The sequence below is a fragment of the Cannabis sativa genome, chromosome 8 (genome assembly GCF_029168945.1).
Source record: "Cannabis sativa cultivar Pink pepper isolate KNU-18-1 chromosome 8, ASM2916894v1, whole genome shotgun sequence".
NCBI classification, from domain to species: domain Eukaryota; kingdom Viridiplantae; phylum Streptophyta; class Magnoliopsida; order Rosales; family Cannabaceae; genus Cannabis; species Cannabis sativa.
This window is the reverse complement of record NC_083608.1, coordinates 30,773,735-30,798,578: the sequence shown is the minus strand read 5'-3', so window position 1 is coordinate 30,798,578 and position 24,844 is coordinate 30,773,735. Positions and strand designations below refer to the sequence as shown.

The window sequence follows — 24,844 nt, the reverse complement described above, 5'->3', positions numbered from 1 at the left end:
CTAAGTGTAATTTTATAAATATTAGATTAAAATTTATATTTAGAATTTTATTGTAAATTGGAAATTTTAATTAAATAAATATGTATTTAAAATAAATAGATTAAAAATAAATATTAAAAGAAAATACACTTTAAATAATGAGCTTTATTACTAGGATATTCGATCTCCATTGTTGGTTCTACATAGTTCTTGTTTTAGTGAGTAATCCTCCCTAATGGAGGAACGTTCATTAGCAATTTAACGCCGTAGAATCTCGAAAGATAAGTATTATTTGTAAGTGTTTTATTTTTAGTATGGATCACCCTGATTGTGGCGACTAGTAGTAAGACTTACAAAAGTATGAAATAATGGTAGAAGCTCATAAGATAGAATGACCTTGCCTCTCGCTTAAACGAGACAACGCTGGATTCTCATCTTGATCGAATAAAAGGTTACTAGAATGTTTATCATTTTAGATGAGCTGACAACTCTATTCAATGGATGGTATCTTTGACTCTCGCCTAAACGAGACACTGATATCAGTTTGTTGAAAATCTTGGCAATTATTTAGGATTGTATGTTTTAGTATTTTCGCTTGTCATTCCTGGTTCCTAAGTGCTAATAATTTCTGAATGTGATTTTGTGTTGAACCTTACTTGATTTCTATTTATTGTTATTTGTAGTATCCAACATGACAATGACCAACCCCATGGTGTCACTGTTGACTGATAATAAGCTAAATGAATCTAACTTTATCAAATGGAGAGAGAACATTCACATTGCTCTCATTGGTGAAAATGCCCTGTTTGTGTTGACTGAAGTGGATCCTGAGCAGCCTGGTGAGAATGCAACCAAGGCAGTAAAGGAGAAGTTCGAGCGTTGGCAGAATGCCAACAACAAAGCTCGATACTTCATGTTGTCTAGCATGCTTGACACCTTGAAGACAAGGTTCGCTAACACTCTCACGGCTGCAGAAATCATGAACCAGTTAACTGAACTATTCGGGATGGCATCAATTCAAGCTCGCTTTGAGGCGACTAAGAATTTCATCAACGCACGGATGAAACCTCATCAGAGCGTGCATGATCACCTTCTCCAGATGACTAGTTACTTCCAGGAAGCTGAGAATCATGGAGCTGTTATAGATCAAACAACTCAAGTGAGCTTGATCTTAAACATTCTGACTCCAGCCTTTCTGCCCTTCACTTCAAACTATGTCATGAACAAGTTGGAGCTTGACTTTCACGAGCTAATCAACAACCTTCAAACATTTGAAAATTTGATTGAAGGACCACATAAAGGAGGATCTAAAGCTCCTAGTTCTAGCAATGCTAATGGGGCAGCTAAGGCTGAGGCAAACATTGCCTCTACTTCCAAACCCAACAACAAGAAGAATTGGAAGAATAGCAAGAAGGCTGTTCAAGCTGTGAAAACAGTTAAAAAGAAAAAGGTTGTTAATCCCGAAGATAAGCCAAAAAGAAAATACTTCTATTGCAATGAAAAGGGCCACTGGAAACCCTAATGCCTTATAAGTTTCTAGCAAAGAAACAAGGCATTTCTTTCTATGCTATAAACTCATGTGTTTTAGAGAGTTATTATCCCATTGGGTTATTAATTCTGGAACTACTAACCATGTTTGTTTTTCTTCTTATTTCAGCTCCAGCTGCTTGAACTTGGATTGCTATCCTAGCGAGTTCAGTCAGATGGTTGGACAGATGGGTGGAGATAGTCCAAGATTGAAGATGAAGCTCGAAATCTTCTTTATTATAATTTTTGAATAAATTGTTTTAATTTAAGAACAATTTGAATTTCAATTATTGGTTTGGGATTTTATTCCCTATTTTTTATATATTGCAGACAATTCATTTTTTTTGGAGAATATTACAATAAAGTTTCTCTTTTGATAATGAATTGCATTTATGAATTGAGCTTCATACTTCTTTATCTTGTGTATGCCTATACTAATTATATTTATATGTTTATAATGTTTGTATGTGTTTGTGTTTACAAATTCTATGGTATATTAAACTCTACAAAGAGATGATACCACATAAACACTTGAGAATTTCAATTCTATGTTTATGAATAATTTTAATTCTGAAACAATTATTAAGATTTTGTTAAATAAAAAGATCTTTTAATCTGATAGGGGTGGAAAAAGTTAAGAATAATATGCAGTTCAACGATCTTTTATATCTATTGAACTCTGGATTATATTCATAACTCCACATGATCTCTATATCACTTAGAGGTGGATTAAACTATTGACATATGTAGTTCATTTTGTACTCTAGACTATACTCAATACACCACAGTACTATATGGCACACATATTTTTTGATTAAACATGGATGTAACATAATCAACAAAATTAGCAAATTATTTAGATTTTATTCTTGATCTTAATTTTTGTTCCAATTAATATGTTACTGCTGTAAAAGTAATTGATACCAATTAAGTTCTTGGACATAGCATCACAGTACCTTATTTGAGTGGGAGAATTTTAAAATTCTAAGCCCATCCTTCATTTGGATGACACTTGTGATATTACTATGTTATGTTCATGAAAGGAACTTTAGAATATAACTGAGAAAGTAAATCTAACCATTCATATGGATAGAAATAACTTATCAGAATTTTGAGGATAAGATAGGAGAATTTGCAAGTCTATTCGAATGGCTTAGGCTAAATTCCTAATCCTCATGAAATATTTCATGGTATCTCTAATGATTACTTAATCTTAAGGAAGTATTTGACATTAATGTTAATACTAGATTGCTATGTTGATGACTTAGTCTAGAAGGAACTTACAGTTTCAGACTAAGATAATATGTCACAACAAGATATCCCTTAGAAACAATAGTAAGAGGTTAAATGTACTTCTAAGTATGAATTTAACCAGACTCCTACTGTTGAGTGGGAGCCATCTAAGATGTAATCAAACAAGGAACATAAGGAGACAATCAACGAAATTTATGAAATTGACCTATATGATAGATGATAAGGTTATATATTAAAATCCCTATATCTACACCAACTCATAACCAATTTGAGATGGTGATTACTTTAGAGGTGGAGGAATTATTCTAGAAGAGTGTAAAAACCCATCTATAATAATTTAAGCTCCATCAGTGAAGACACATAACTTTGTAATTTTGAAAATACTGGAAAGTTATTCAACTGAAGAAAATTCTACACTGTGTTATCTCTATTTTTAAAAAAGAATGAGAGATATGTCTTCTGTTTATTCAGATGCACTTAATAAGCAGTAATGACTTCAGTATCCCTAGATGAGTAATGCATATAGTAAATAATGTTGCATAATGTTTTATGAACACAAAGGAAGTATTGGTGGAGGAAGCAGTACCTTACCACAGACTTACAGTTCCAGTAATTTGGGTTGAGTCAAATATACTACACTTGATCTGGATATCAAGACAATAGATTGATTGAAATGCACTACTTATTTTATGTTAGTGCAAGTGGGAGTTTGTTGGGATTTTATGCCCTAAATAAAATCCATTTCAATCTAATCTGATTTATTATCAATAAAAGATTAGAAGTCATTTATGTTTACATGTAGTTTTCATGTTTATGGTTTAATATATACAAAATCTGTTAAGTCCAGAACATATAGTTATTCACAATTACAGTGATGTCAACACAGTGGAATGTGATTGTGATTATATGCTTCAAAAGACAATGTCCCTGATTCATCAGTGCACTGCATTTACACTGATGTGATAATCAGCGATGGAGTGTACTTACACCTTGGATAAGTGTTATGTTCTTTCCAGAACATTGGCAAAGTATGCTAGTTTCGGATGTATGGAGTATACATTGGACTGGGACTGATATTGATCTTGGTAAAGATATTATAATCTTACCGTTGTATCTTTCTAAGTCAATATCACTGGTTGTTCTTAGATCAAAAGATCTTAATCCTGACATGCTTAGGTTCAATCTCAGGAGTGTTACTCATGTTCTTTGATTTGTTAGTTAAGCCTACTTTTTGGTCAGGGTGACACGTACACTTTGGGAACATGATAGTGCAATTGAGTGGGAGCGCTAAACATAGATGTTATAGTGAGATTTTTCTCACCTAGAAACTCGAGACCAGACTCCCGTTTGAAGGACACGTGTACTCATTTTTTCCAAGAAAAGCTGAGATGTCAATGAGAGACTCCTCGAGTTTAAACCTCCCATGAGCTAGACTCGGCGAGATGATGCGAATATGACCAAGTCTAATCGCATTCGTGTGGCCAGCGTTATGTAGGACCAAGGAACGGATTCAACTCGCGTGTACCAGGATATGTGCGAGTATCCTCTCGATCCTCCTGCAAAAACATAGAGATCGACTCTCTATGATGCGAGTTGGTCTCGATGACCCAACAGCCTCGATAAACCAATATAGACTCGTGTGTCTAGGTCCTATCAGCTCGTTATACGATGTCCGTAAGTGCGACTATACAAGAACGCAGAGTCGCAGACATCCTAGACTTAACTAAATGTTAGGTATATCCTAAGCCCGCGAGCTCACACCAAAATATGAACAGCCAACTCGAACATTAGAAGTCGCATACGTTGCTGTATTTAGTGAATAGAAACTGTTATTAATTTATTTATGTTTATGTTTTTAGTTTAATTACCGTAAATCAACGTATAAACGGATTGATAATGAATGCAATCCTTGTGTAACTAACTGGACACTTGCTTTGTATATAAAGGAGTGATCCACCATGAAATGACAACTACGAAACTCTTGCAACAGTGGACTAAGCAGACCGTGATCTGACTGAACCACTATATTCCTTTGTCTTCTTGATATTTCCAATTTTTACCAAGTATTTACGTTCCCAGTTCGAGTACTCGCTGTTCTGGGTTGAATACTCGCAATTGTTCATCATACTGTTTCTCCTTATTATTATTATTCATTTTTGGTGTTGCAAAATTCGCTCGACAACATTTGGCGCCGTCTGTGGGAAACGAAGAAGTACACTCTTGCTAATACCAAAAGAAAATCATCATGGCTGGAAACCAAGCAAACGGAGGTTTTAACAACGAATCCATCAACATCGAAATGATGAACGTTCCGTTGTCGGGGGGTAGAGCACCACCTGTGGATGTCATCAATGGTGGAGTAGGTCGAGGTAATGTCAGGCCTCTCAACTTATTCCCTGAAACTACTGGCCCTCAAGCCGGGGAAACGTCTACACCCGCAGCTACAATGGGACACTTTCCACCCTTCACCTAGGAATGTCAATGGGGCGGGTCGGATCTGATCCGACTCTGATCCGACCTGATCCAGATCATATACGGATCTGCCCCGCCCCGCCTCGCTAGATCAGATACTCGGATCGGATCTGATCCGACCCGCCTCATACGGATCGGATCTGATCCGACCCAACTTTTTTTTCTAAATAAAAAAAATATATTTTATATCTAAATTTATATTTTTTTTCCCAAAATTTATTTGTTTAAGAACTAATAATGCATTATTTTTTTTCTTATATATTTTTATTTTATTTGTCAAAATCAATAAAAAAAAATATATCAAATTCTTATTACATAAAAATGTAATATTACTATTGAAAAATTAATTTACCAAATTTTAGAAATTCCACTAATATAATCATCAATAATAATGTAGTATGATGATTTCATGAAATAAATCTCCTCTAAAAAAATACATGAAATTAACTATAAAGTTCTTCTAGTCTTCAAGATTTACTGTGTACGGCTCTTACAAAAAAATAAATATGTTAATAATAAAAGTAAGATTTTTTATACTGAGTCACAACAAATTGTAATTTTTGTAACTAATACTTTTAGTGATGGACCTATTTTAGTCACAACATAAGAATGATGATTTATAATTAGTTACAATTTTTTTACTTTTAGTCAGAAATTTTGTTGTGATTAAAAATAAGATTTTTTGTAGTGATATTTTTCTTATCATTTTTTAAAATTAAAAAAAAAAACAAAAACAAAAATGGTTATAGAACACATATTTTTTAAAAACAAAAAATTACTTTTATTTTTATGATTAAAAAATTAAAAAAAAATAAAAATATTAGCAAATGCCCCTTAAATAATTAAATATTTAAGAGTCAAATAATAGTATTAATTACTCATTATTATAATATTTAATTAATTAGTATTTTTATTTGATAAACAAAAATTAAATATTATTCTTATTAATTAATAATATGTTTATATTAAATTTAAATTATTGTTGCATACATATATAAAAGTGATATAATATGAAAGTGTAAATTATTATACAAATTAATATATTTAATAGTGCCTATATATAAATCAATCTATTGTGTATAATATTTGTTACTTTACTTTCTTATTATAACCTTATATTTAAGATTTTCGAATAAGGTAAGGAATTTTGCAAATAATAATAATTATTATAATCAAATAATTAAAATATAGAATGGCCAGTATGCATATATATTTTTATTTTTATATATATATATGTACGCATATATATAAGAATTAAATTGAGAGAGTAATTAATTAAAATAATAACATATAGTGTGGTCTATGAGCAAATCATATATGTCTAATGGTGGTATTCCACTGGCCTTACACCTTAAAAAAATATATTAAAAAGTAAAAATCTTTTTTTTTTTGAAAAAAAAAATATATATTTAAAACGATCGGGTCAGATCCGATCCGTAAAAAAATTAAGCGGGGCGGGTCGGATCTGATCCAAGATCCAATAACTATCCGAATGTTTCGGATCAGTAATGATCCGTCGGATCGGATCACTGATCCGATCCGAATGAATGGATCTTTTTGCCATGCCTACCTTCACCCCAGCGGCGGTGTCCGAGGGTATCATCCAGCTAACCACCGATCAGTATACCGCAATCTAGGACCAGCTGCGCGCCCTGGAAGCCGAGGTGGATGGACAGAACAGGGCCCGACGTCCTCCTCGAGCACCCACTTCTCGCACAGATAACCCTCAGGTAACTAACTCTAGACGTCGTAATAACCGTACTCGCAGGGAACGAAGGACCAACCCAAAAGGACTCGACTTGAATCAACCAACCTCGAGGGACCAATCTGCGAGATATCCTAACCAGGAGGCACAGACCGAGGAAGACCCCGAACGACGCAATCCTCGCAGCAGACCTTTGCGAGATAATGACGTAGAATCTACCTCCTCATCCTCGCATGGTCGCACACCCTAGCAGGTACACGAGGTTCGGTTCTGTGGAGACATCGCAGGGAGGACAATATCAGGTTCACAGGGGTGATCTATGTGATCACCTTAACGCTATTTTCAGAGCACGCTCACACGCACTTCGTGACGTTGAAGAGCCCCGTGATCCCCAAGTGGGCGATCAGGGTGTAAATACTCGCACCAACCAGCGTAACGCACCAGCTGTGACCACTGGGGTTAATATCCCAACAAATCTTGCTGCAATAGCGATAACACCTGTAGCAGTACCAGTCGCTGCTCCCTTAGCCGGGAACATTGATCAAAGTATGCTTTTGTAGGCTTTGAAAATGCTCGAACAGCAGAGAAAGCCCATATACAAGCTGCATGGGACCTCTCCTTTCACTGCGGAAGTGCGACAAGCTCGGCCCCCTAAGGGATTTCGGTTATCCGAATCCCTAAAATATAAAGGTACCTCTAATCCCATTGACTATTTAGAAAAATTCAATACTATCATGGAAGTGGATCAGGCACCTCAGCTTGTAAAATGTCGCATTCTTGCGGCAACATTGGAAGAGAACGCCCACGATTGGTTCAGCCAATTGCCCGAGGCTTCTATCTCGACATGGGAGACCTTTGTCGACCTGTTCCTCACGCATTTCCAAGCCACAATGACCTATAAGCCGCCCTATACTACTCTGGCTAACATCAAACAGGAACCTGGTGAGTCTTTACAGGACTATTTTAAGCGTTTTAATGCTGAAGTAACAAAAGTTGAGAAGGCTCCTGAGTCTTCGCTAGTATGTATGTTAATAACAGGTGTCCTGCCAAGAACCGATTTTTGGAAGGAACTGCAAGCTCGAAGACCAGAATCGCTGGTCGAGTTCTGTGCCATGGCAGAACTGCATAACAGGATTGAGAATTTCCTGGAAGAGTTGGAGAAAGGCAAAGATAAGCGTAAATCACTAGTGTCGCGATCACGATCCTGCAGTCCTCGAGGGAAGAATTCCATAGGACGAAGCCCAAGAAGACGCAGTCCACAGAGACAGCGAAGTCCGAAACTGGCCAAGTCCCCTCCAAAGAAGGAATCCTTCCCGAAAAGGAAAGGTGGACCACGCTTCGTGAACTATACCGAGCTAGCAGTACCTCGAGACCATATCTACGCCATGGAAGAGAAGAATGGGGTCTTCAAGAAGCCTCCCACGATCAGGGGAAACCGCGACAAGAGAGATCCCAAAAAATTCTGTAAGTACCATAAAGATATTGGTCACACTACTTTGGAGTGTTGGTTTTTGTAGGACGAGATTGACGAGCTGATCAAGAGAGAAAAGTTCAGCAAATATAAAAAGAATGAGGAAAGTCATCCCCGGGCGGATGACAAAGAATAAAATCAGAATGCGAGTGGTTCGAGAACTCCTCACAACATCCTGACCATAGGCGGACCCCATATCGCAGGTGACTCCAGAAAGTCGCAGGAGCGATATGCCAAAGAAGCCAAAGAGAAGCCACTCACCAACGTGAACAACCTAAGCGAGCGACTGGAGAAGTTGTTCAAGAGAGAGTGTGACGACATCACGTTCATGGAAAGTGATGCGAGATGGGTCCACCACCCACATTTTGATGCATTAGTCATTGTTGCCAATATTGGCGAAGATAACGTCCACCGTATACTCGTGGACAACACAAGTTCTGTGAATCTCTTGAACATCCAAGCCTTCAAACAGATGGGGTTGCATGAGAAGGATCTGCGACCTGTAACGTCGAGTATATATGGTTTTACTGGCGACGTCATTGCATTGAAAGGGATGATCAAGCTCCCTATCACCTTGGGAACTGCTCCTGTAGTAGCCAAGTCGATGGCTGACTTTGCAGTAATCGACCAATACTCAGCATACAATGTTGTGATCGGTCGACCAATTCTAAAAGAGATGAAGATCGTGACGTCAATCTATCATCTCACAAGGAAGTTCCCTACTCCTACTGGAGTAGGTTCTGTGCGAGGAATCCAGTCAGACTCGCGAGAATGCTACAACACAGCAATTAAGCTCTCAGAAAAGAAGTTAGTCAATGTCATCTATCTGCTAGAGGCACCACCTCCTCGCTAGGAGGTCTTCAGAATAGAAGAAGTGCCGCATAAAGACGAACCAGATTTGGATCCTAGGATCCTCGATTATGCCGCAACCGCCCAAGCCGCGGAAGACACCATTTAGGTACCTATCGATCCATTAGATAATAATAAAGTTTTGAGAATTGGTTCTAAACTAACTTTTTAGCAGCGAGAAAAACTAATGACATTTCTCAAGCAAAACCTTGATGTTTTCGCCTGGAAACATTCAGATATGGTCGGAATATCTCTGCAGGTCATGTGTCATCGATTGAACATTGACCCTGAAGTGCGAGGTGTCCGACAGAAGCGCCGAAAAATGGACCCCGCGAGGTACCAAGCGCTGAAGGAAGAAGTCGACTGCCTCTTGTCATGCAGCTTTATACGGGAGTCGTTCTACCCAGATTGGTTAGCAAATCCCGTACTCGTGCCCAAGCCTAACAGCTCATGGCGCACATGCGTTGATTTCACTGATTTAAATAAAGCTTGTCCCAAAGACAGCTTCCCACTTCCTAGCATTGACCAACTTGTTGATGCCACTGCAGGTCATGAGCTTCTCAGCTTTATGGACGCATACTCGGGATATAATCAAATCCCGATGTATGAACCAGATCAGGAACATACCTCGTTCATTACAGATCGAGGTATGTATTGTTATAAAGTAATGCCCTTTGGTTTGATAAACGCAGGTACGACATATCAGAGGGTAGTAAATATGATGTTCGCAGATTTAATCGGAGACACCATGGAAGTATATGTTGACGATATGCTCGTAAAATCTCAACATGCAGGAGACCATGTCAACCATTTACAAGCAATTTTTGATATACTGCGACGATAGAAAATGCGGCTAAATCCTCTTAAGTGTGTCTTTGGAGTCGGTTCAAGGAAATTCCTCAGGTTTATGGTTAATCAGCGAGGAATAGAGGCAAACCCTGTGAAGATCAAAGCATTAGTAGAAATGCGATCACTGACTAAGCCAAAAGAAGTCCAAAGTCTCACAGGTAAAGTCGCCGCTCTAAACCGTTTATATCACGATCATCTGATAAATGCAAAGAGTTTTTTTAGATCTTAAAGGGCAACAAGAAGTTCCAATGGGCCGAGAAATGCGAAGAAGCTTTTCAGTCATTAAAAACGCATTTGGGGCAGCCCCCAATCCTGTCAAAAGCCATATCCGACGAAGTCTTATCCGTTTACTTGGCAGTGTCAGAATATGCGATTAGCTCGGTGCTAATCCGCAAAGACCAAGGTCAACAATACCCAGTGTACTATGTCTGTAAACGCTTGTTAGATGCTGAGACTCACTATCCTCAAATGGAAAAACTAGTGTTTGCAATGGTAATATCGTCAAGAAAACTGCGACCTTATTTTTAGGCCCATAACATTGAAGTTTTAACAAACTACCCTTTGAGGCAAGTCTTAGCAAAGCCAGAGGCATCGGGAAGATTGTTGAAATAGTTAGTAGAGTTAAGCCAGTTCGACATCAGGTACAAACCGAGATCTGCGATCAAGTGGCAGGCCTTGGCATATTTCATTCTTGAGTTTCCAAGTACTGAAGTGGCACTCATAGAAGACAAAATTGACACTGCTGTACCGAATGGAGAAGGATGGACGTTGTACGTCGATGGGGCTTCTAATAGCAAAGGTTCCGGTGGTGGAATCATACTTATCAGTCCTAACAATTTTAAGGTACACGCTGCTTTACGTTTTGAATTTTCTGCATCTAACAATGAAGCCGAGTATGAGGCTTTGATCGCAGGATTGAAGCTCGCCCTCGAGATGAAAATAGAATACTTACAGGCTTTTAGCGACTCCCAAATCGTCGTATGCCAGGTAAACGGAGAATATCTGGCCAGAGGCGGACGTCTGGCTAAGTACCTTGCCATAGTATGCGAGTTGTTGCAGAAATTCAAGAAAGTAGTCATATCCCAAGTAGCGTGTGCTCATAACTCACACGCAGACGCTTTGGCCCGCTTGGCCTCAACTAGAGAAGCTGAGTTGCTCGATGTGATTCCTGTTGATGTGTTAACACACCCGACAGTGAGTCGAGATGAAGTGATGGAGATAGATGTTGCCAAAAAAGTTACTTGGATGACTCCAATAGTCACTTACCTGGAAAAGGACATCTTACCCGATGACAAAATAGAAGCAAGAAAACTGCGACATCGGGCTGCCCGATATGTCATCTATGATGGTAAATTATATCGCAGAAGCTTCAGCCAGCCGCTACTTAAATGCATTGATGGAGAGGAATGCGACTATATACTCCGCGAGGTTCATGGGGGTATCAGCGGGAATCACACTGGTGGTAACTCTCTTGCCTTGAAAATCATGCGGCAAGGATATTACTGGCCTACCCTGCGGCAAGATGCTTCCAACTTCGCGAAGAAATGCGACAAGTGTCAGCGAATAGCCACGTATGTAAACCAACCTCCGAGTCATTTGCATTCTATCACGAGGCGTTGGCCCTTTGCGGTTTGGGGCATCGACCTGATAGGAGAATTACCAAAAGGAAAAGGCAGAGTCAAATACGCTGTAGTCGAGGTCGACTACTTCACAAAATGGGCCGAGGCAAAAGCACTAGCAACCATCACAGCAGCTAAACTGCGCGAGTTTGTCTATAACTCCATAATCTGGCGATTTGGCATCCCTTACAAGCTCATTTCAAATAACGAAAAGCAATTTGACTGTAAGGAAATGCGACAGCTATGCGATGAGTTAGGGATGCAGAGTAACGGGAAAACTGAAGCAGTCAACAAGATAATCAAGCACACCATCAAAGGAAAACTCGAAGAGCGTAAGGGGTATGGCCAGACGAGCTTTCACAAGTTTTATGGTCATACAACACGACCCCCCACTCCACGACTGGCGAGACTCCTCGCTCTCTTATGGATGCGAGGCTAATGATACCAGTCGAGATTGGGGCAGGCTCCCTACGAAGAGATGTTTTCAACATTGAACAGAACGAAGAAAAACAGTCGCTTTACCTCGACCTTCTAGAAGAAAAGCACGATCAGGCTCACCTGAAAAATGCGGCCTATTAGCAGCGAACCGCAAGGTATTTCAACTCTAAGGTCAAGGAAAGAGTTCTGCGAGTAGGAGATTTGGTTCTTCGAAAAGTAATGCCAAACACGAAAAACCCAGCACATGGGGTCTTCGGAGACAATTGGGAAGGACCTTATCTCATCGCAGAAAACATTGGTAACGCAACATACCGACTCGCAGAACTCGATGGTACTGTAATTCAAAGAGCGTGGAATGGCGAAAGCTTAAAATTTTATTATCAATAGTACTCGCATTGTATCGTTTGTACTCGTTGTGTATTTATACTTAGTCAATTTATTTACATAAATATTCTAAGTATAGGGGGTATATAACCCACTCACTTTGTACTATTGATCAATAAAGAGTCATGAAATTTTTCGAGATTTTGAATCTATAGCTTCTATCTGGACGAAGAAGCGAAATGATGATTTCCTTCGAGCTTGGCTTAATAGAGATAAATAGAAGAGCTCTTGTTTCAGTGATTATATTAGCTCACTGAAATATCATTTATAGGAAGCTAAGTGTTGAAAGGTTAAAATACATTGAGGGGTGTAACGGTAAATTTATCCGTACTCGGTGTAAATCATCTATAGAGGATCTTTGATTATTGAGATTAGAACGATGGTTAAATTTTTATAGTGTATCTATATCGTGGAACATATAGAGCGTTCTATATGACTGAGAGTGCAATTCCAAGTTCTATGGTGGATGCAATAAAGAATTAATATGTCAGGGAATTTACTTGGTAAATTCTAGTTCTGCTTATTGGAAGCTCGGTTCTATAGGCCCATGGTCCCCATACTAGTTGAGACCATACTGCTTGTAAGACTCAGATAATTAATTTTAATTGATCAATTATAATTCTAACGTTAGATTTTGTCTAATTTATAGCAAGGGCTTAAATGTGAAGAAAAGAGATTCTAGGGTTTATTTATTAATTAAGAGACTTTATTAAGTCTAACTGATAAATATTTTAAATGGCAATTTTTATTTGATAATTAATTTTAATTAGTAAATAAAGAGTTTTGGCATTTAAGTGGTTAGAATTGGAAAAATGGTATTTTTGAGAAAATAAGGAAAGATTGTTGCAAAATGGCAAAAATTCCAATGTGGGGGCACACATCCTATGGCCAGCCACTAGGGAAGGATTTTTTATTTAATTTCTTCAATATTTTAATGCCTAATTAATTCTAACCTAAACCTAGGTGGTTGCCTATAAATAGATAGTGATGGTTCACTCTTAAAGATGATGGAAATTCACTTTCATTCAAAATTTTCCTGAGCCTTCTCTTCTATTATTTTCGAACCAAACCTTCTCTTCCTCTCTTCATATTTTCATACCTTGAGTGATAGAGTAAGTGCCCACACACATCAAGTGGTAACTCAATCATAGTGAGTAAGGCTGTGAAGAATCCAGAATCAAGAGAAGGACATTCAGGCTCAGATCTTGGTGATACCCTGCAACAGACAAGATACAAGGGTTAGAGATCTTAGTAGAAGTAGCCATTAATATTCCGCTGCACCCACTGTAAGGTTTCTTAAACTTTATATGTGTTTAATTTATATTGTTTTAGAAATTCATATTTAGGATGGTAAAACATATTCCTACAGTTCTTCATTTATTACATTTACGTTTTTATTAATTTAAATGTTATGTTCAATGTACAAACGAATTGATAATGAATTCAATCTCTGTGTAATCAAAGGACACTTGCTTTGTACATAAAGAAGTGATCCAACATGAAATGGACAAGACAGAAAACCCTTGCAATAGTGGACTAAGCAAACTGTGATCTAATTGAACCACAATATTTCCTTGTGTTCTTTATATTTCAAATACGTTTGTATATCCATAGCTCGAATACTTGCCATTCTAGGTTGAGTACTCACATATTTTCTATTTATATTTTTGATATATTATTTAGTTTAGTGTTGTCTAAATTCCTCCAACAACAAACAAAAAGCTTTAAAACAAACAAAAGCCCAGAAAAATCAATGTATAAACCTAAAATTAAATCACAAGTTCTACTCTAAAAATCTAACAAAAATTCTAGATGCATATCTCACAAACCTACAAGCTTAATCAACATAAAAACCACCCATTTACGCTTCAATTCTAATTAACATGCTTCCAAAACCAACTCAAGAACATCAAGCATAAAACACAAGCTCAAAACTTCAAATATAATTCAAAATAACATAATTAAAAGAGATTAAAGGGGGTTACCAAAGTTCACAAGCTTCAACAAGCAAATTCCCCACAAATCCTCACCAAAATAATCTTTAACTTCCAAAAATGATCATGAAAGAAAATAAAAATGGAGAGAGAGAGAGAGAGAGAGAGAGAGAGAGAGAGAGAGAGAGAGAGAGAGAGAGGGGTCGGCTAGGGTAGAGGAAATCAAGAAAAATTAGCTCTCTAATTTCTCAGAAATTCATTTTGTTGAGAATATGGTTAAGTGGTCAAATGAGCAAAATGCCCTTAGGAACAATAAAACTACATACATACACACAAGGGCAAAATTGTCCAATCCCACACACAATATTTTTATGATTATTCATTTATCAAATCAATGCCAAAATAAAATCCCAAAAATATATTTCTGGCCCCAAACCTCACTCGGCCCAAAATACCACATTGTGACTATATCGCGCCGACTTGTCAAAAATACCTGCATATAGACAGAATAAATATACTATATAATATATAGTTCATAAGCATGATATATCATATAAATTACGATTTTACCCCTCTCGGGTCAAAATTACAAAAATACCCCTAGTACACCAACGAGATCTTAAAATGCAATTTATTGGTAAAGACCGCTTAATTTTAATTTGGAAATTAGCAGATAATTAGGGTTTAATTATGAAAATTATTTATTAATTCTAAATTGTTAATTTATAGTGATTTATTTGAATTCAGAATGCATTTTATATGTCATCTATAGAAATTTCATAATTTTACATGTTCAGTGCCCGGCAACATTGGAACGCGGTGTTTGGCTATTAGAATCACATCTTAGTATTTTTAGTATAGCGGGGCGATATAGTTAGACATTGGGAATGTCGAGAATATTCGGGATTTTAGAGTTTCCCAAAATACCCCCCTTAGTGCCATTTTATGACTCTTAGTGTGGAAGGGTAAAATGGTCTTTTGGCCCATTTGTATTTTTTGTCCTTTAGTGGACTTTATGTTGTTGAGTAATCTGATTTTTTTTTTAAGTTTATTTAGCTGAAATGATTTAATAAAACCATTCCTTTATTTCATTTTATCCATTTTCCAAAAATTAGAAAATTCTTAAGGAAGGAAGCTTTTTCTCTCAAAGCTCTCTCTCTCTCTCTCTCTCTCTCTCTCTCTCTCTCTCTCTCTCTCTCAAAATTCCTAGGGCTGCTAGGGTTGGAATTTCTCTTTGTAATTCTAGCAATTCTCAGCTATTTGAAGTGAATCCAAGCTAAGGTATAGTTCTTGCGACCTTCTCTTGGTTTTCTTGAAGTGTAAGAAAAGAAATTTATGCATGCTTTGTGGTTTGTGTTGCTGTAGTTGTTGTTAGTGTTTGGTTTTGTTTTCAGAAGCTTGTTTATGTTTATATATGTGGATTCAAGCAGGTTTTTATGGTTGTTAGTTAGTTTAACCAAGCTTCGAGTTTTAGAACTCAAACTTGGAGCTTTAATGGCATTTCTAGTTTCTGAGTTTGGGTACTGGTTTTGTTGCTTGGAAAATGTTCTCTAGGTTGTATAGAACATGTCTGGAAAGTTTGGTTTGAATTGAGGTTGATTTGGTTGAGTTATGGAATTTTTGGTCAATCCTGCACTGAACCGGAATTCCGATTCAGAGGGGCCTGTAGGAACCGAAATTTCGATTGGTCCCTAGGAAGCCCCACAGATTCGGAAGTCCGGTTGGGGAACCGGTCTACCGGTTGGGGCAATTTTGGGAACCCTAGTTTTTCCCATTTTTGAGATATTTAGGGTGTTTCCATGTTATTTATCGATAAGGAAACTTTTTGTTTCAAGTTTAAGTCCCCGAAAAGTGATTTAGCGTGTCACTTACCTATGCTACAATTGATGTGATTTAGGAGCCTATAATTCGCCGAGCAGTTGCTCCACTCAGGTTGGCCGACACACCTGAATTCGGAATCAAGGTAAGATTAGTATAATGTTATGCATATATTTATACATGTTTAGCGTACATGTTAGTTTCCGTCAGAATTACATATCAGATATATATTAGGCAAATCTATAGTCATTAGATTAGCATATCAGGGCAACAGTGAGGTGTACATAGAGTTGCACCGAGATGCCATCAGATATATGCTAGGCTATCAGATAGTATGAGTTAACTGCTACCACATCAGTACGATTAGAGTACTGAGTATAGGCTGGGTTTGCAGTTAGTCATACTTTGTCAAGAACGTTCCCGGTTTAGTTAGGGTTATAGTTAGGTGTATGGGCGCCTGATTATAACCCGGTGATATTAGTATGTTTATTGTGTTATGCTTTTCTTACTGAGTTTCGACTCACAGTGCTATTGCTATGTGTAGGTAAGGGCAAAGCTAAAGTTGAGGAGCCGTGAGAGCGCGCAGTTGAAGATTGTACATGTCGGGGCGGTTAGGCCTGGAGCGTACGATCCTCGGGACACGAGAGCTTTTGTTGTTTCATCGCTAGGCGACAAGTATTTTGTAAATATGTAGTAAACTTTTGTAACTGTAATTTTGTAAATGGGATCTCGAAAGTTTATAAAAGTTATATGTTATATTTTAATTAAATAAGCAAAATTTTAATTATTCACGTTTTCCAATAACCTCGTTGATTTGCAACGAGCTGCATAGTACGTTAAAAATCACGCTAACACGCCTATGCTAGTTAGGGTGTTACATTATTAGCATAATTCCATATATTAAATTATATAATAATGTAATTCTACATTAATACATAATCAAACTAGATAGGGTTGCTAATTTAGTTTCTTAATCTTAGGGTATTACATTTATAGTCCTACAGAATTACTGCTTCACCTCTAGAGTAATCACCATCTCATATGTAGACTTTCTAGTAGTAGTGAAAGTCTAGAAATCTAAGTTGATGTAGGCTAAAGAGGGGTTGAATCACCACCCCTATCAACTAGGGCTGGGAAAACGGGTCAGACACGATGACACGACTCGAAACCCGCACGAGAGTTAGCGGGTTTAGGTTTGCCTTAAATGGGTTTGGGTCGTGTTCGGGTTGACTCGTCTAACTCGTTTAATAAACGGGTCGTGTTTGGGTTGACACGGCTAACACAAGATTGACCTGTCAATGACCTATTTAAAGTTATTTTAGTACTTTAACGTGTCATAAATGGGTTAAAAACGTGTTGAATACTTAATAAACCTGTTATTGATTGACATGTTTAAACAAAACATACTTATAAACAGGTTACGTAGGTCGTGTCGTGTCAACCCGTTTATAAACGGGTCGTGTTCGGGTTTCATTTTTTTGACACAATTATTAAACGGGTCATGTTCGGGTCGAGTATGTACCTGTTAGTCTAAAGATTTATTTGATTATCTTCCAATGTTTCCTTCCTAGAGTATACTTATAATTATTTATAACTTTCACTCAACAACAGGTGTTTAATCTAATGTGTGTGGAAGTATGCATGAGACCTCTCACTGTTCATACTTGGGGATATACTTTCTTGACATTTACCTTTTCCTGAAATTATCAAAACTATTCCTTAGATGAATTAATTTTAATTCTAGAAATAAGTCTAATGATTTCCTTTAGAATAAGTCATTGAGATAGTGTTCTAGAATATTACTAATGTAAGATACTTGCTAAGAAGTAAGTAAATTACCACATATACCATAAGCCATTGTCTTTGTTGGTCTCAACAAACCCATGATACTAGGAATTAAAATTGTGCTTAAGTCTTTTGAATAGATCGAGCAAGTTTTCCTATTTCATCCTTGTATTTTGAAGACTTTGGACTGTCCATGTGAACGATTAGACCAAGTTATCATAACTTTGTTTTAGAGTTCCTTTCTCGAACATTCCATTGCTTGTTAAAATTAACAATGACTTATCGTCACTAGTGTCACCCTAGTCATAATGAGGTAGATTCCTAAAAACCCTCCTACTAATACTAGGTACCGTGATTATCTGTCTAGGAACTTCAATGGTATTGATCTCTTCAGCTGTCATTAATTGAGCTGATACAATGGATGTAGTAGGATTATCTGATATAGTTGTAAAAAACAATAGAACATTTTTAGGAACAAAATCAAATAGACAAATTTCACTAATTTGCTACTTTAGTATTGAAGTGTTTGTAAAATGATTTCGATAACCATAATAAGGTCAATCCTTAATCATTTTTGAAAAGCCAACTAAGCTTGAAAATAGTTGCAATCTTAGTATTCCTAATGATTTTGGTAGATTTAATTAGTTAAGCATATGTCTAATTATTTTCATCTATATGTGGTTTTGATATTTTGAGATAGTAAGTTTGAATACAAAGTGGAATTCATTTTAAATAATCTTTAAATTGCACATATCTAATATGTCTCAATCCCTATCAGATGAAAAGAGCTTTTAAAGTAGACATCATAAATAATATCATAGTAATTGTGTAAGGACTTGACAAAATATCCATAAGCACTTTTGGATTTAACAATAACACTTTGCATTGACCAAGTATTTATGTGGTATATGTTCTCTTTGTAGGGATTGATCTTGTCAAAACTACATGAACAAATTCTATACCATAGATAGCATATTATTAATATAGAACACATAAAACTGATAAATAGATAATAGGTAATACAAAATAAATGAATAAGTCACAAAATATAAATCTTAATTCCATAAAAGCAATTCATAATGAAATACTTTAAGAGAAAATTAAAATTAAATTAAAACTCCAAAATTTCAATATGATGTTGCAATTCATAACTAGAATTTGTAATTGAAGTTCCAAAATTAAAAAATATTTAAAATTTAAAATTGTGAACTTTGTTTTCTATCTTGGACTGACTCTACTTCACCGTCCTAACTATCAACCACAACTCTTTAGGGTACATATCTTAAGTTTCAAGTAGCTAAAGCTAAAACACGAATATACACATGGTTAGTAGATCCAGAATCAATAACCTAAAAGGATTAATAATTCTCTTGAACACATGAATCCTAAACAAAAGACTTAGAAATACCTTGATACTTTACCAAAAACATAAGACACTATAGTTTCCAGTGCCCCTTTTCACTACAATAGAAGCATTTTCCTTTTCCCTTTGCTTTAGTACTAGTAGCCTTCTTACCCTTATTATCTATGTTAACAGATTTAAGTAGTTTGGTCTTGGTATTATTCCACTTCTTTTTCTTGTTCGCCTTGGACGCAGTGGCAATGTTTGCATCAGCCTTGGCCGCACCATTGGTAGCAGGAGCAACAGTAGGAGCTTTGTTACCCCCTTTCTATGGACCTCCAATCAAACTCTCAAACATTTGAAAGTTGTTGATAAACTTGTGAAAGTCAAATTTTAACTTGTTCATGGCATACTTTGAAGTAAAGGGCAGAAAAGCTAGAGATAAACTGTTAAGGATCACACTAACTTGTGTTTCCTGATCGATAACAGCTCTATGGATTTCAGCATCCTAGAAGTAACCATCCATCTGGAGTAGGTGATCACAAACATGTTGATTTGGTTTCATCTGTGCATTTGTGAAATTCTTAGTTACATCAAACCAAGCTTGATTTGACCATTCTAAAATAATTTAGTTAACTTATTCATAGTCTTAGCCTTTGTGAGAGTTCCAACAAACCTTATTTTCAAGGTATCAATTGTTGGGTTTTATGCCCTAAATAAAACTCATTTCATATAATCAGATTTACTTATTAATAAAGATCAGAAATAACATTTTATGTTGCATGGTTCACATGATTTATTTCATGATTATATGTATATAATGTATGAATTCTTTTTAAGTCCAGAACATATGAGTTGATTAAAGATTATAGCGTTGTCAGCACAGTGGAATATAATCTTAATCATATGTTCAAAAATTTATTCCCTGATTTGTCAGAACACTGGATTTAGACTGACATGGTATAATCAGCGATAGGTATTCTTACACCTTGGAAAAGTGTTATGTCCTTTCCAGGACATTGGCAAAGTTTACCAGTATCGAATGTATGGAGTATACATCGGAAGGGACCGATATTGAACTTTGATTAGATATGTTAAAACTTACCGTAATATCTATTCAATTCAATATCACCTGTTGATCCTAGATCAAATGATCTCAATCCTGATATGGTTAGGTTCAATCTCAAGAGTGTTATTCGTGTTCTTTGATTTGTTAGTTAAGCCTAGTTTTGTGTCAGGGTGATACGTACATTTTGGGAACACGGTAATGCAATTGAGTGGGAGCGCTAACATAAATATGGAATCTATAGCTTCTATTTGGAAAATAGAAGTAAAGGATGATTTCCTTCGAGCTTAACCAAACGAAGATAAATGGTGGAGATCTCATTTCACTTAGGTGAAATATCATTTATACAGGGTTAAGTGTTTTAAGGATAAAATACATTGTAGGGTGTTACGGTAATTTAATCCCTTTACAGTGTAAATCATCTATATAGAGGATCATTGATCACATTAGGGTTATAATAATGGATAACTAATGACGTGTCTATATCGTGGAACATATAGAGCGTTTCTATATGACTGAGAGTGCAATTCCAAGTTCTAAGTGTGGATTCAATGAGGAATTAATAAGTTAGGGAATTTACTTGGTAAATTCGGTTCGACTTATTGGAAGCTCGGTTATATAAACCCATGGTCCCCATACTAGTTGAGACCATACTGCTTGTAAGACTCAGTTAATTGATTTTGATTAATCAATTATAATTCTAAAAGTTAGACTATGTCTACTTTATGAATTTTCACTAAGCAAGGGCGAAATTGTAAAGAAAAGAGATTTTAGGTTTATTTATTGATTAAGAGACTTTATATGTCTAAATTAATAAATACATTAAATGGCAATATTATTTAATAATTATTTTCAAGTTATTAAATAATTAGCATTGGCATTTAAATGGTTAAATTGGAGAATTGACATTTTTGAGAAAATGGGAATGGAAAATAACAAAATGGGAAAGTTGCAAAGTGAGGCCCAATACCCTTTGTATGACCGGCCCTATGCATAGGAAATTCCATTTGTAGTTTCCATTATTTTAATGCCATACAATTCTAACCTAAACCTAGAGGGTTTTCTATAAATAGACAGTGTTGGCTTGAGGAAACATACACATATCTTTGATCATTTTGTTTATCTCAGAAAAAGCCTCACACGCCACCTTCTCTCTCTCTCTTTTCTTCTTTGTATTTTCGAAAATCCTTGAGTGATGAGTAGTGCCCACACACATCAAGTGGTATCTCAATCATAGTATGTAAGACTATGGAATTTCTGCATCAAAGAAGGAGAAAAGACGATCCAGGTTCAGATCTTGGTGATGCTCTGCTACAGAAAGGAATCAAGGGCTAGAGATCTGAACGGAAGGAGTCATATTATTCCGCTGCACCCAATGTAAGGTTTTCTAACTTTATATGTGTTTATTTTCATTGTTTTAAAATTCATATTAGGTTGTTAATCCAACATACTTGTTAGTAAATCTAGATCCTGGTAAAATAATTTTCAACAACTGGCACCAGAGCCATGGTAATGATTTACTTTCATGTAATATGAATTAAAACGATGATTTGCATGCTTTTGTGTTGATTTGGATGGTTTCATGTTGGTTTATGTGCTTATGTGATGAATGTATGTGTTGTACGAAATTTTTCCATGAAATATATTTTTTCAATTTTTGAAAATATTTTATTTGTATTCCTTGTGAAAAATTGAGCAATTTTTGTTTTTACGGAACTCGATTCCGATAAAAATTGAGAAAGATATGAATTTTTGAAGATTGGAAATCATGGTTGTTGCATGCGGCCTATCCTGGCAGTTTCCCACAAATTGCGAATTTTTGAGGTTTTTTCCCCAAAAATCCAATTTTTTCATGGGATTGTTTCCCAAAATTTATTTTTCCAATTTTAAATATTTCTAAATTGAAATGTTTCCAATTTTAAATATTTTCAATTTGGAATTTTTCCAATTTTTAAATATTTCTATTTTGGAATGTTTCTAATTTTAAATATTTCCTATTATGGTCAGATTTAAAAATTTGTTAACTTCTTTAATATTTATTTGTAATTTAATTATAAGATTAGATATTTTGATATTTAAGATATTTTAAATTAAAAGATAACTTTGTCTTTTTTATTTAAAATATTATATTAAAATTATCTTATATGACAAATTGAATAATAAATAAATTTGAAATTAACATAGATATTTTTATAGATATACTTACCATAATGTTTTTCAAATTCAAAAATTTGTTATTTTGTTAAATATTTAATTATTTATAAATTATAAGTTTAAAAATGATATTTTTTCTATATATATCATTTTTTCCTTATTAGAAATTTATAAATCATATCTTAAATATTTAAATAATATAGATATTTTTGTAGAGATTTGAATATTGCTTAATTTGAGATATTTTGACATATAATTATGGTAATTATTATTCATTTATTATTTTATTCCTAAAATGATAATTATCTAACCAAATCTATTTTAAAATTGGTTTATTTTATTAAATTATAAGATCTGAAAGTGATATTGAAGATTCTTTCCTTTCAAATCATTGATCTTATTAGATATTTAATTTAATTTGATTCAAATAAACTTAGATATTTTAAAATTAGTTTCCTTTATTTGGTTAGTTTAAGAATAATAATTTAATTATATTAATATCTTGATTCACATCTGTTACATGGACAATGTTTGTTTATTTATATTGTTTATTCAAAATTTTTTAACAAACTTATTATTTATCTGATCTAAATTGCTATGATTAACTTGTTGACAGATCATGATCCAATGATCTGATTTTAATCATAGTCCAATTGACGATAGATCTTATAAATAATTTGTAACAGGTAAATTTTGTACTTCTTTCATCTGTGTAAACCTAGTGACATGATAGGGCCCATCCAAATCATTTGACCTGTGTGAGCCTATATGTTTGCTTTTGGGCTTAGATGCATATAGGAAGCCCATTTAAGTTTTTACTAATGGACTAGGTTGCTAAAATAAATTTTGACATAAGGAAATTTATTTAGGTCCAATTAGATTTGGGCTTATTCAATGAATAACAATTGTTTATTTTAAGGTTAAATTCCTCTCTTTTGGGCCTTGTGTGAGAGTTGGGGGCCAATAGAAGTGGGTACGACATACTGAACCCAGCTCCCCCTCACATGAACTACCCCAATTGTGAAGGCCCATTCGCCTTATTTAAATAATTGTATTAGGTTAATTATATTAGTCTAACCTAATTAAAATTGAATTAGCAACATAATTAACTTTTAAAATATATGAAGTTTATTTTTCATGTAATATTTTAAAGTTAATTTTAGAAAAACACTTAGTTAATGATATATTCTAGAGAGTTATTTCTAGTACTAGTTATTATTTCTAATATTAAATAGGAAAATATCATAGATTGTGAAATTAATTGTTTCCTAATTAATTTTGGTACAATCTAAGTTTAGTATATTTTTCTAGTATTAAACTAGAATTAATAATTAAGTTTCCTCTTTACTTAATTATTTATTTCTTGAATTTAATACATTTAATTCAATTAAAAATTCAATATCTAAGTTGATTTTCATCATGATACTTTAATATTGTTATTTTCATGTTATTTAATTAAAGTTGAAAATTATTTTAAGTTTGGAATTTTATTTCAGAATAACTTAAGTTTGAATAATTTTCAAAATATATTTTATTTTATTAATCATTTCCCAAAATTTCGAAATTGCATCACCTTGATGCAGAAATTTCGAATTTTATTTGAAAAATAGATTAAAGTTGAAAATTATTTATTTAATTTTGGACCAACTTAAATCAATGACTTTTTCATTTAATGGTTAATTAAAATAAATGAACTAAAATATATTATAATTAGAAATTGGATTATATCACTAGAGTAATAACTCTAGATTATTAACCGCTCATATTAGGGTAATAACCCTAATCCCGATTACAATTACTCACATATATCATTTTCAACATAAGCGCCACCACACATACTCTACGTGCTAACTATTGTCTTACTTGTTGTCGCGCAATAGCAGAGATTCCAAATCACTGGGTGCTCCAGACCAGGTGTCGGTAATCCTAGTCACACAATCCAAGATTTTCACAAATAGGATTAACCCCTGATTTCCCATTTATAAAATATTCACATGGCATTTAGAATTTAGATCATCACATAGAGCTCGGAACGAGCTATCCAACAGTATATAGAACTTCCATAATTAGAGTTCGAAATAAAAAGATATGCATTTTCAAAGTTGGAACCCCAAACTGCCCAAAAATTTGAGGGCGGGCCGCGGCATGCAAAAGCCATGCCGCGGCACCTAGGAAAAATCCCAGGTTCCACCAAAAGG

The 24,844-nt window shown here is 35.1% G+C and overlaps 3 protein-coding genes across 3 annotated transcripts; all 3 read left to right on the top strand.

Annotated features, from left to right (window-relative positions):
• The first annotated feature begins 904 nt into the window (after positions 1 to 904).
• On the top strand, positions 905 to 1,669 carry LOC133030543 (uncharacterized). The gene is made up of 2 exons (XM_061103321.1): positions 905 to 1,333; positions 1,637 to 1,669. The coding sequence occupies exons 1-2, from the start codon at positions 905 to 907 to the stop codon at positions 1,667 to 1,669; spliced, it is 462 nt and encodes a 153-aa protein (XP_060959304.1).
• Positions 1,670 to 7,671: 6,002 nt separating this feature from the next.
• LOC133030542 (uncharacterized) lies at positions 7,672 to 9,261 on the top strand. The gene is made up of 2 exons (XM_061103320.1): positions 7,672 to 8,401; positions 8,612 to 9,261. Exons 1-2 carry the CDS (start codon positions 7,672 to 7,674, stop codon positions 9,259 to 9,261), a joined length of 1,380 nt encoding a protein of 459 aa, XP_060959303.1.
• Positions 9,262 to 10,104: 843 nt separating this feature from the next.
• LOC133030541 (uncharacterized) lies at positions 10,105 to 12,164 on the top strand. The gene is made up of 4 exons (XM_061103319.1): positions 10,105 to 10,264; positions 10,465 to 10,598; positions 10,719 to 10,949; positions 11,094 to 12,164. The coding sequence occupies exons 1-4, from the start codon at positions 10,105 to 10,107 to the stop codon at positions 12,162 to 12,164; spliced, it is 1,596 nt and encodes a 531-aa protein (XP_060959302.1).
• The last annotated feature ends 12,680 nt before the right edge of the window (positions 12,165 to 24,844 follow it).

What these genes read in the sequence shown, in the direction of transcription:
- LOC133030543 (XM_061103321.1), top strand. Translation starts at nt 905, where the DNA reads ATGCTTGACACCTTGAAGACAAGGTTCGCTAACACTCTCACGGCTGCA. An exon ending in ATGGGGCAGCTAAGGCTGAG is followed by an intron (nt 1,334 to 1,636) that starts GCAAACATTGCC and finishes TTCTTATTTCAG; the next exon opens with CTCCAGCTGCTTGAACTTGG.
- LOC133030542 (XM_061103320.1), top strand. Translation starts at nt 7,672, where the DNA reads ATGGAAGTGGATCAGGCACCTCAGCTTGTAAAATGTCGCATTCTTGCG. An exon ending in GAGAGATCCCAAAAAATTCT is followed by an intron (nt 8,402 to 8,611) that starts GTAAGTACCATA and finishes CCCATATCGCAG; the next exon opens with GTGACTCCAGAAAGTCGCAG.
- LOC133030541 (XM_061103319.1), top strand. Translation starts at nt 10,105, where the DNA reads ATGCGGCTAAATCCTCTTAAGTGTGTCTTTGGAGTCGGTTCAAGGAAA. An exon ending in AGAAGTCCAAAGTCTCACAG is followed by an intron (nt 10,265 to 10,464) that starts GTAAAGTCGCCG and finishes TTTACTTGGCAG; the next exon opens with TGTCAGAATATGCGATTAGC. An exon ending in AAAAACTAGTGTTTGCAATG is followed by an intron (nt 10,599 to 10,718) that starts GTAATATCGTCA and finishes TTGTTGAAATAG; the next exon opens with TTAGTAGAGTTAAGCCAGTT.